The 12619-nt window shown below is 37.7% G+C and overlaps 1 protein-coding gene across 1 annotated transcript in view; it reads right to left on the reverse strand.

The window, feature by feature from the left end:
- Positions 1 to 12619, reverse strand: part of LRP2 (LDL receptor related protein 2) — a 213793-nt gene that overhangs the window by 171803 nt on the left and 29371 nt on the right. The window contains exon 2 of the mRNA XM_005573401.5: positions 1638 to 1745. Within this exon, the coding sequence (XP_005573458.3) occupies positions 1638 to 1745 (108 nt within the window). The remainder of the gene's footprint in view (positions 1 to 1637; positions 1746 to 12619) is intronic.

The following is a 12619-nucleotide window of genomic DNA, read 5'->3' on the forward strand; positions in this document are numbered from 1 at the left end:
AGCAGACATACACACAAATTATGGTAAAGGTGTTAGATTAAAAGCTTCACTCAAGTAAAAATTAACCATGAGTTATTGTTAAACTATTTGTTTCATAATAACTAATAGTAAAGTATCATGATGAACTGGAAAATTCATGAGATTTGGAAAAGAAAATCCAGAATCAAATAATTATTATTTCCATGATTTACTTGCTTTAGGATCTTTGGCAGGTTCTCTGAACCTCGTATGCATCATAAAATGGGGACTATACTCATCTCACGGTTTGTTGTGAAAAATAAGTTAAATAATGTATGTGAAAGCACCAAGTAATGTTAGCTGCTCTCACTATCGTCATTGGTATTGTTGTTATTGTTATTATTTTTACAGGTCAATAAAATATAATACAGGTAACAATCTCTGAAGAGTTGTTGGCATAGCTGTTCACTTATTCCTTTACCCCAGATACACTGCTCTTGCCTTTTTGCTTTTATTGTTTAATTAAAATGAACTCAGTAAGCCCAGTGGAGGCAAACAGTTAGCACATGATCGTGTCTCTACAAATATAGTTTAGTCCCTTGTTCAAAGTGTAGTCCGCAAAGTAGCAGCATCAACATCAGCAGGAAGTTTACAGAAACGCAGAAGCTCAGGTCCCACCTCAAAACACGGAATCCAAATTTGCACTTTAATGAGCTCCCAGGTGATCCATTTGTGCATGAGCGTTAGAGGAGCACTGTACAGGACCCAGTCCTTACCCTTCCTCCCAGTTTCAAATGCGTTGTCATCTAAATGACACACCAAAGTTTGACCGCTATGGTATGCCATAAGATGGCCAACAATTCCAAACAAAAATTTTTCACCTGCTTTTCTGATTTTTGAAAGAAAACCCTCATTAGTTCACCTGCTGAAATGAAGGAAATTGCAGATGTATGATTGATCACCTATGAGAAGTTGGGAAGAGCAATGGGATCTGTGCACAGACTTACCAACTGTAAGAACTTTAATAAATGACTTAACTTCTCCAAGTCTCAATTTCCTAATCTGAAACCTACCTCAGAAGATTAGTGAGAAAACTAAATGACAAAATGTATGTGAACGTCATTTAATAATTAATTAGATTTGAGGTTTACTACATTACCATATTTTTAAAATTTTTTAAAACTAGAATTTTTAAAAAACATAAATCACACGAACCAATTATGTGATTTCTTTTGGGTAATTCCAACAAGTTACTCTACATCCTTTACATAAAAATGGACTCCTCCTTGACTTACAAATCATAGTAGTTCAGATAACATTATTTTTTGTTTGTTCTTATGGGTGCACAAAATTCGCAGAGTGAATATCAGTAATAATCTCTTACAGGCTTCAGAAAACTGCACCCAAATATGTTTCCATATTGAAGTTGTGGTCAGGGATAAGGGTGAGATAGAAACTAATATTCTTTCATCAATGTGAATTGAACCCCTACCTCAGAAGGGAATGAAATCATTGCTAATGCCACCAGTTCTCTATTTAACCACACAGATCTCAAAAGACTTTGGCCCAGACCTGACTCTGTCACTAAAAGGCATACTCTTCTCTTTGTTGCAGGTGAAATCACCACGAAGCACTTACGTTACTCAAAATAGAACTTAGCCTGGCCCCTCCTCACTTACCACAACCAATTTCATCCGTGTCATCTGAACAGTCTTTGGTCCCATCACACCTCCAGTCTGCAGGGATGCAATGCCCACTTCCACAGCGAAAATGCTCACTGTCACATTCTGCAATAACAGACAGAAATTTTAAAAACTTATGCCATGCAGATATTTAACCAAAGAAATATAAATTTTTGATAAAAATGAAAAATTATTCAACTAATCACATAATCAAAGAAATACAAATTAGAAAATTAGGAAAACATTCTCCCAATGATAATATAAAGATATTTATTCGAATATCCACAAGAAGAGAGTGATTTTCATACACAGTTGATTAGTGTATACCTTGATGGAACTCATTGGGAAAGCTGTTTGACAACATGTATCTTGCTTTTTAAAAACACTTGATCTTTAATTTAGTACTTTTACTTCAAGGATTTTTTTCCTAAGGAACAAATCAAAGAAGTAGACAAAAATGTATGTATAAAGATTTTCATCACAACATTATTTGTAACAAAGGAAATTGCAAACCTCCTAAATGTCCAACAATAAAAGGATTATATTTTTTTACATCTCTTTTTGACATATTAGTAACTTATAAAATGGTTATGGAGAAATTCTAAGTACTTAGATAAATACTCATAATTTAATGTAACAAAAACAAGGATGTAAGTTTTTACTGATAACAGAGTTACATATGCAAAGAAAAAAAAAAACAGCATAAAAAAGACCAGAATGTTAACAGTGCTTATCTCTGATTGATAACATCATGAGTAACTTTTCATTTGCTTGACTATACTTTTTTGAGTTCCTCACCTTATTTTTTAAGTGATTTTTTATTACTAAATCATATACAGCAGGTTATGACCTTTCATTCTTAGATTCAGACTAATATTTTGTCTTAATTTTTAAAAATTAAGTTATAACTTGCCAGATCTATAAGCTCATCTCTGCAAACAATTTTTTTAAACCAAAGAGCCAAAAACAAAACAAAACAAAATCTCTGCAGCCAACCAGAGTATACAAACTTGACACCAAAAGTTTGACAGCCCAAGTGGCAGTGATAGTCCCTAGTGATACTGGAAGGACAATATAACTTAAACAAGCTCATTTCACTGAATAAATATATCCTGTGATTTTCCTAGGTCTCCCCAAGGGACAAAGTTCCCCAAATACCTGGCCAGTGACCTTCCCAAGCATTATGTGCCACACAGAAAAATTTTTCAAAGAGAGCAGCCACTACCAGCCCCACTTAAAGACTCAAAACTATTTTATTCTTTCACAAACTCATGGGATAAAGGAGCAATTTTTGGAGTTGGAAGAATAATTACATCTTCCCCATGTATTTAAGCAATCATGCTAAATTACCCATTTCAATTTTTAGTTAATTAACCAAAATTAGGTAAATATACAGATCAATTACCTACTCCTAAAATAAACAAGCAATGTGCTGTCCTGATTTGTGTAAATGCAGGCATATCAACAGCATGACATAAACATAGTTAAGTGATCTATTTCTAGGGTATATAGGCTACTTTGTTCATGGAATGTTCAAATCTGATTGTCTGGTAGTGACATCCTGATTTATAATGTATGCTGCAAATGGTCAGAAACTTCGCTTGGCTAAATGGTGGTACCGAGTGGTACAGGAGTACGTACACCCAAATACCTTCTATAGACTAATGCATGATGGTGGTTGGTGGTGCAGGTCTGGGGTTGGTGGTGCAGGTCTCTTATCAACTACCTTTAAAGCACAACAACCTCCCTTGCAAAAATGCCCCTAAGGAATGTACAAATTCACTCTGGAATCCCAGAACTTCTCATTGGATTTTGTTCTACAAAGCAATATTTCCATGGGAGATTAGGGGCTTTGGAGGTTTAGCTATTAACACAACATATATTAAATCACTTTTATCAATTAGGTCTATTGTTAGTAATCCAACATAATACATTTGTAAGTTCAGTGTATTTGTCTCCCTTAGTATCTGAGGTTGTAAAGGTAGTATCTTCTGGTTGAAAAATTATAACAATCATAAAGAACAGTCCTCTTACAGACAGTTTCATATTGCTATGGAGAAAAGAAAAGTATAAACGTAGAGACTGAGTACTCAGGAGGAAATTATCAGAACAATATACATTGCCTGTTTTGAAAATATATATAATTAATGCTATTTCTTTAGCAACTTTTATTACAAGTCCCATTTTTGAGGAGTGGGGTGGGGGGACTTGTTTGTTTTTGCCAAGCTAAAATGCCAAGTTAAACACATCATGAAAAGAACACAAAATAGAGACCCAAAAGTCATTTTATAAAACACTTTGAAGTCAGTTATTTAAAATCACACATGTGAAAAATGAAACTAATGGGGAAATGTTGCAATTAAGTAATTTTTATAGGCAGTGATTTTCACACTTGATCTCCTCACTCCATTATCTAATATATCAAATCCAATTTACTCAGTTTATCAACAGATCTATAATTCATTTGTCAAATTCACCTTTTCAGTAGTAACTTCGATGCCTGTTTCTAACTCCCAAATGACTATTGTTTGGAAATATCTCTCCAGAAAAAACAAACTGATACTTTATCATTGCTGGCTGACCTCTCAGCAATCAGCCAAATGCTTCACTGGCCTCAGAAGCTCATTCTCTCATAAAGGGAGTATGTGTTGTTTAAAAATAAACCAAATATAAACCACTAGTTTAAAGGTCTGGATTAGGTCTAATAACAATTGCAAATGCCCCTGACTTCAGTTGGTCCATATGCACTTTATTTTAAGTGTTTTGTTTTAAATAAGTAGCCTTTATTCACAAGCCCTCCAAAAGTTTTATCTAGATATTATCTACCTTTTCGTTATTTAAGTATTTAAAGTTTAAAAAAAAAGTTGGGGGGGATGATTTCACACACTGGAGCCACCCACAGGGAGAAAAAAAATCTACATAGAGCCAGTTTTAAAACTTTGTTCAGAAAATAGTCTCAAAACTGCCATATTCAACCAATCCAGTTTTAGCCAAGAAGTAACCTTGCAAACAATCATTTACGTAACTTTAAAACATTCTCCAGGAGCCTCTCTGGTTTGGGGGCTGCCTGATTTAAAAAAAGAAAAAAAAAATTCCCTCTAGTAAAAACCAAGGATGAAAGGAGGAAAATACAATCCACATTGAAATAAAAATGTTTTGTTAAGAACCAGGCAATCATCGCAAAGGAACCATCAGAACCAAATGAACACCCTATCTCTCAAGCACTAACCCCTGCCTGTCCCATGAATCAGAATAGATGATGCAAAGATGAAAAGAAGTACTCATATGGCGCTTAAATGGCACGCACCATTCTAAGTGCTCTGCCAACATTAGCTCATTTAATCCTCATAATAACCCTATGAAATAGATGCTGTTATTATGAACATTTTGCAAATAAATAAATTGAAGCACAGAGCAATTCAGTAACTTGCCCAAGATCCAATAGCAAATATGTGCAAAGCAAGGATTTGAATCTGACAGTTCTGATTCCAGTATTCGTGCTACTTGACCACTACTCTATGTTCCCTTTCATCAAAAGAAAAAGTTTATTCCACTAAACTCAAGAATGAATGGAAAAAAGTGATCCCCCAAAGCTGCTCTCAGTTAACATTAACTGAGTTCATTATTGGGCTGGCGTAGAATCCATAGAGCTCATATACTTCAGTTGGAGAAAAAGAGTAATCTACTTGGTGACTAACATAGCATTAAAAAATTATTGGGCTTCGGAAACATTGCAGCAATCAAAAGCAATGCAAAAAAAAAATTTAAGCGTTTTGATATCTGTAGTAAAATTTATATTAGACATAGGAATAAACTTGTTTCCCAACCTCAACCTCATAAAGAGCCCAAAGCTAGGGAAAAAAAAAAAAAAAACAAGAGTAATCCTTTCTTCATAAGTAGCCATATTCCAAGCTTCCTGGGTAAGTGTTGGACTAAGAGTGTGTTAAGATAAGATATTAGAGTAACAGATAGCGCCCAGAGAAAAGAAGTCATTTGCCTGTTTGTTTTCCACAGCAAGGAAAAATGCTGGATTGAGAACATTCCTCTGTGTCATTTACAGCCTCTGGCACAGCACCGGGTGCTCATGGAATAGCTAATGCATGTTCGTCAGGAAGTGTAGAATTCTCTTTGTAAAACTCAGCCTGCTGAGACCATTATGTATCAGAGATATAGAAAGCTATCAGAACAAACAATGAGACTTTAAATAGAAATTTACCATCTTAAATCCATAGAAAGAAAAATGGAATCTGGAATAATCTGAAAAAAGAGGAATATCTAGAAGTTTTTATTAAAAAAAAAGAAAGAAAGAAAAAAACATTGAGTCATATTAATAGCAGTTTCATTCTTTTACCCTTTCCTTGTAAGTTTCCTTTTTCTTCCATAAATTCTCTTCTTATAAGATAAAGGCGAGTAGTAGTCAATGGAACATTGTCCAAAGTTAACAGAGTAAGGTAATTTCTATGGCAAATCCTATTTCCCCGCTAGATCCTCTTAACACATACTGGTCCTTCCAAACAGTTGGTCTACCTGAGGAGGTACAGTCCTCTTTTTAAAACTGTGTATGACTAAATCACATTTTAATAGTCCCACCTTCACTGAACTCAAAGAAACAAACAAATTTAAGAGGCAATTCCTTAACTTATCCATAATTTTTGCTTCACTTTTTCTGTACTTAATTTTGATTCCTTTGGTATTGATAGACACACTTCTGATATTCATAAGTTGGCCGACTGTTCACTACAATTCCCATACCTTGCCCACATAAACAAGGCCAGTCCCCTTTTAAAGATTTAGGGTCACTGGCTTATTTCCAAAATTTTACACTATAGTGATGATAGCCAAGAATAGCAAATTATATGGAGCACCCTACCCTGTCTAGTGTCAAATTGATAGAATAGTCAAGGATTCAGTTAATGAAACTGAAACAAGACATGAACAGCAAACCAACCGACTGTTCTCTTTCTGTGCAACATTTTAACTGCCTGGTTTTCCTTACAGATCACCAAATAGGTGGCAGGAATTCTTTTGGTTTTTTTTTTAATCCAGTTTACAAACCACTGAATAGACTGCTTTGTCCCAATTATTGTTTCAGAGCCCTGATGTTTTCTTAGAGGAAAACAATACTATAAGGACATTTCAAGAAGTCAGAGATTTGGGGACAAAACCCACAATGCAGTTTGATGCATTATCATGTAGGCATAATTTAAGTGCAAAAATAAATGAATAAACAAATAAGGACAAAAAGAATATGATGCCAGATTCACTAAAGCCACAAATAAATTCATAACTACTATGTGCAGTTGTCCGAGGATCAGTGGAAGAACAAAGAAAAATAAGATATGCTTCCTTTTTGACAGAGCCTATAAGTTTAGTGGGGGCAACAGTGATTTATATGTTATAAATTAAATATCCATGCAATAACAATAGCTGATACTGTTTAATGAGTACCTACTATGTGTTAGACAATATATAAAGCTTTATAGATATCCACTGGATCCTCTTAGAACTGTATGATGTGAGATTTATACTTATTTAACAGAAGGGGAACCTGAGCCTCGGTGACATTAACCAACTCACCCAGGGCCACAAAGGTAGAAAATGTCAAAGTCTGATATAGCCCCAGGACCTGTGTGACTCCAGAGCCTGTACTTATTTCATCATTTCATGTCCTGCAAAGCAAATGACAGCATCTGTTCACCCAGAACTTGCCAGCAATATTTTAAGTGTTCCCCATGCATTACCTTACTTATCCTCACAACAGCTTTGTGAGATGGTATCAATGGCCCCATTTCATAGATGAGGACAACGAGACTTGAACAAATCTCACAGCTAGTAGGTAGTGGAGCATGGATTTACACTGAGGCAGTCTGACTCCAAAGCTATGCCATATGACAACAGACAATTTGATTCCAAATAAGCAATGGATATAATAAAAAACAACTGGCCTTGGGGGAAAAAAATAACACTGCAGGCTGGTGTCATCAGAGAAGTCTTCATGAAGAATTATAAGACTACATTGGGTCTTTGTGAATGAGCAGGATTTGGGGAGGTGAAGAGGGAGACCAGGCTTTGTCTGTAGGGTCAAAACAACTTGACAGGCCAGGCGTGATCGCTCACGCCTATAATCCCAGCACTTTGGGAGGCTGAGCCGGGCAGATCACTTGAGGCCAGGAGTTCAAGACCAGCTTGGCCAACATGGTGAAACTTGTCTCTAAGAAAAAAAAAAAAACTTGACAGAAGCTTAGCATGGGTGAGGGTCTAATAAGTATGGCCCACGCAGTGGGGACCTCTTGGAGAGTGGTAGGCAACAAGGCTGAGAAGATGGAGAAAAAAGAGCTTTGAGTGCCAAGCCAAAGAGTGACTATCAAATGAGTATGAGGGTGATTACTCAGGAAATAACTGTGTTAAAAGTGAAGGTCACTCTGAGTAGGTAAAGCCTGAACTAGCATGCAGACTTTGACCATGAGAAGAGCTTGGAGCTCCACTTCAATCCCCAGAACCTCACCACAACCATGAGCCCAGTGAGCAGGCTGGTAGGTGCTTCACCAAGAGGCTGCTAGCAGAGAAGGGTCTCACCTTGCAGCCCCTCCAGCTGCCCCAGGAGGATCCAAAGCAGGTCTACTTGCATGGCAAACTACCAACAGGTTCCATGAGGCAGGGTCCCCAGTCCCTGGGCTACAGACCGGTACTGGTCCGTGGCCTGCTAAGAACCAGGCTACATAGCAGCAGGTGAGAGGTGAGTGAGCAAGCATTATCGCCTGAGTTCCACCTCCTGTCAGATGAGTGGCTGTATTAGACTCTCATAGGAGCACAAACCCTATTGTGAACTGCACATGAGAGGGATCTAGGTTGTGCATTCCTTATGAGAATCTAATGCCTGATGAGCTGAGGTGAAACAGTGTCATCCCAAAACCATCCCTCCCCCACCACCTCCCCATTGTCCATGGAAAAATTATCTTCCATGAAACCAGTCCCTGGTGCTAAAAAGGTTGGGGACCACTGCCTTAGGGCATTGCCAACAACATCCTAGTGACCATCCCCCACCATCCTTTCCAAGCTGGACGTGTCTGTGTATCCAGCCCACAGAATCCAGTCAGCTCTCAAGATAGTTGATCTCAAAGATTACTTAAATATTTGCTTAGTAATTAAAATAATGTGCCTTTCCAATAACCAAATGGCAGCAGAATGAGATATACTACTTGAGCAGCCTCTCAATTCTGAGCAATGAGAGATTAAAACTGAGCCATTTATAACTGAGCTACCCTTCTCCGTTCCCATTTAAACACTAGTCACCTGTCTTTCTCCCCTGCCCCCAAGGCTCTCACATCCCGCTTGTTTTTTCATTACGCACCTCTCACCTCTACAATCAGGCAGTCCATCAGCACTACAGAACATTATAAGCAAAGTCACACTTCTCAGAGGTTCTTCGGAGGATGCTATCGCCATTTAGGTTGGGATAATTACTCACTTTGCAGAACTGTCCTGGGCAAAGCAGTATGTACACCATCCCTGGCCCCCACCTGTGGAACACCAGTAGTGCCCTGCCACATCACTGTGACAAAAAACACTCCCAGGCACGTCCATGCCACTTGAGAGCGGCAGTACCACCCCCAGTGGAGAACAACTCAGAGCCTCTAAGCAGCTTGGACAGTCAGAGCTCAAAATTATCTTAGCCCACATGAAAGAGACCATAAAAAAAAAAACCATAATAAATTCTTCCCTTCTAAAGATAATAAAATTTCTTAAACAGCAATCCCACTCCTCCCCACCCATCAATAAGAGCACCTAGGATTGGGCAATTGCACGCTGCATCTGCTAGTACCAGCAACTGGAAACGAACTCCCCTCGGAGTGTGATAAAGAATCTAAGTTCCAGAAAGGCCTGTTTCACCCTGGAATGCTCCATTCCATCACACGTCCACAGGTCTACCCCTTCAAGGGGAGGGGACCACACTGGAAAAACACAAGCATCTGAAATCCTCAAGTAGTTCGTCATTAACATAAAGGATTGTGGCTATGAAAAACAGTCATAAACACATTGCGTTATGATGCAAACTTTTCCCATCCGTATTCATTATCAGAGCAAAAAATAATAATTTCTTCAAATGTCCTCTCCCCACCCCAACTGCATACACTCACAAAAAAATAAAAATATAAATTGACAATCACTCAAGTGCCCAAACATTCAAAAGAATGTCCAAGCTTTTACTAAGGACGCCGAGCAATGAAAATTTCCTATTAGCGAGCATCAAAGCACTGAAACTGTATTTGTATCAGTCTTTTCTGTGCTCCCCCTGAATAGCTCATGCAGTGCTTCCTCTATCAACTAAGTCACTGAGGTTCCTAAAGAGGAACCTTCCCTCCACATGGAAGGAAACTAAGCTCAGGACCTTCATCTCCTCTGCCCCCGATCCCCACTAGGGACTAACTGGTTATTTACATCTTTCATGGCAAAAGAGCTACGCTTACAGGATGTTGAAAAGAGCACTATCCAAACAGAAGAAAATTTAAGATGGCCTGTCTGCCCAGGTAAATAAGGATCCAATGAATCAAACTACTTGCAAGAATAGCATGCCCTTCAGCACCTGATGACTTAACACACCCTGTGCAAAAACTACAAATCATTCCCATTTCAGAGCACATTTTCAGTCCCAATCACCCAGAGAATTCCTATATGGCTTTTTGATTAGCAATATAAATTACTGGAAAATGGCTGAGTGGACTCAAACACTAAAAAAGAAAATGGACATTCATGAGAAATAGATGACAAGAGAGACTTTAGAAAGGCAGCTTTCTTGCCTAAGGCTTTTGAATGGTGTTTCAGACTAGCATTAATAGATAGCATCAAATTAGGGTTTTTCTGATTAATTAGGTCCAAGTGTTGAACCATAAATCAAATTGACATGGATATGTTAAAGCTATAAGCATCACTTTCATTTTGGTCATCTTAATAATCAGATGAGATCACCAGGTTATCAAATGAACGATAGTTTGATACTGCAAATTATGACAATAGCAACAAGAAGAGAAGAAATTGACCGTCAATTGGTAGATTTGGTAATTCCCCATAGCCATAGGCTAAATTATTTATAACTACTAAATGGGCCTTCTTGACTGAATCATACAAACACCTTGCTGTATTCCTTCTCCCTAACTCCATGTTATTTAGTTCTTGACTATCGCAATAGTTACAACAAGCTCTAAAGACATGAGAAGAGAGAGAAGAGGCAAAAATAGAGAGAAAAGAATAAGGGAGAGAAAAAGAGAGAGGGCAGAAAGGAGAGATGTTAAGGTTAGCGATCAGTGTCCAGACACTAGATTTCATGAGACCTAGCATCTTGCATTCTAACCTTGGTTTAAATGACACCTGGCATCTTGCACCTCAACCTCAATTTGGTACAAAATGGCAACTCACCCTTATTTGGCTACGGCCCAAATTCAGACCGAAGCAGTATGTAATTGCTAAGTGGGCTTATAAGTCACAAGTTACATGATAGGAACTAAATAACCTCCATTCTAAATGTGTAAATTTTCAGAAAGTAGAGATCAGGTATATACATAAATATATATACACACACACACATACACACACACACACACACATATAATTGACTCTAACGAAATCAATGCTTCAACATCAATAAGCAACTCTGACAATAGCTCTTATCAGAAATGTTTATGTTTGGTGATGGTGAGGCTCCTGCATTGTTATTCACACAAACACTATACTTTATCCACAGTTCATTCGTTAGATGAATAACTGAGTTGCACACACAGGCATGCCTCAACCTTGACCATTTAGTGATGGGCATGTATGGCTTCTGCCAACAGAGTAAGAATTTTCTTAAACTATTAAGAAATATTGTGCAGCAAGAGTGCCAAAAAGATTTCCAACAGTAAGTTTAAAAGCCTCTTCTTGGGCAGTAAGTACTGATAAACATCTAGTAAACTGAAGTCAACATTTTTAATAAAAATGTAATATGTCATTCCCTTTTTTAAAAACTGGTTTTGCTGCTGTTTTACACAATATTTTTGTATTTTTCCCCTTTAGTGACAAGTTATGCCTTGGAAAGGATTTTATAAGCAGAAAGTTCAAAATTCTCCTGCCATGACCTGGATATATGAAATATAAAGAACAGAACAGATGAGATGAAGTGACCTCTGTATTCCCATGGCCTGTTACAGGACCTCCTAGTACCCAGCCTACCCTCAATAAATGAACTATATATGGTGTGTTAGAATATATGTGTGAAACCAAGATGATGTCCAAAAGATGACAAAGATATCTACAAGGAAGGTAGAAGGGAAGGAAGAAAAGAAGGAAGGAAGGAAAGAAGGAAGGAAGGAAGGAAGGAAGGAAGGAAGGAAGGAAGGAAGGAAGGAAGGAAGGAGAGAAGGAAGGGATGGAGGGAGGGAGGGAGGGAGGGAGGGAAAAGGGCTACAAGAGTACATCTTACCCTACAATCAAAAACTGTAATTTGTATTAGAAGCAATTTACTAATATAGCATAATCATGATTTTAATTTCCCTATACAGAAACAAATGTAACAGCAAATCATTGCCTTGTAAATCTATAAAGAAGGACCTATTATATTTGCAAATACTCTCAGGGTAGAATGACACTAAATTTCCTGTGTCTCCCCTACTATATTGCTTTTAACAGACTGAGCAAAAAGAACTTCAGAACATGCCTCACCAGCAGGTTATCTTTACGCCAGAAGTCCCTTGGCCCTGGTTTGTTATGCCTGGGCTCAAATAGCATGAGCAGGTCTCCAAACCACTTTCAGGCTCTGCCAATGTCATCACTTCGTGTTATAACGTGATTGTGATGACTTGAAACAATCCAATAGCTTGTTGACACAGAATCAACAATATTACATTGTCACCAACTGATACCCACATGTAATAAAGTGGTGTTCAGGTTTCTGCACAGACATGATAAATTTATAATGTCCCCATATTAGTAGCAACATGAATAAA

This window comes from Macaca fascicularis, chromosome 12, assembly GCF_037993035.2.
Source record: "Macaca fascicularis isolate 582-1 chromosome 12, T2T-MFA8v1.1".
NCBI lineage: Eukaryota > Metazoa > Chordata > Mammalia > Primates > Cercopithecidae > Macaca > Macaca fascicularis.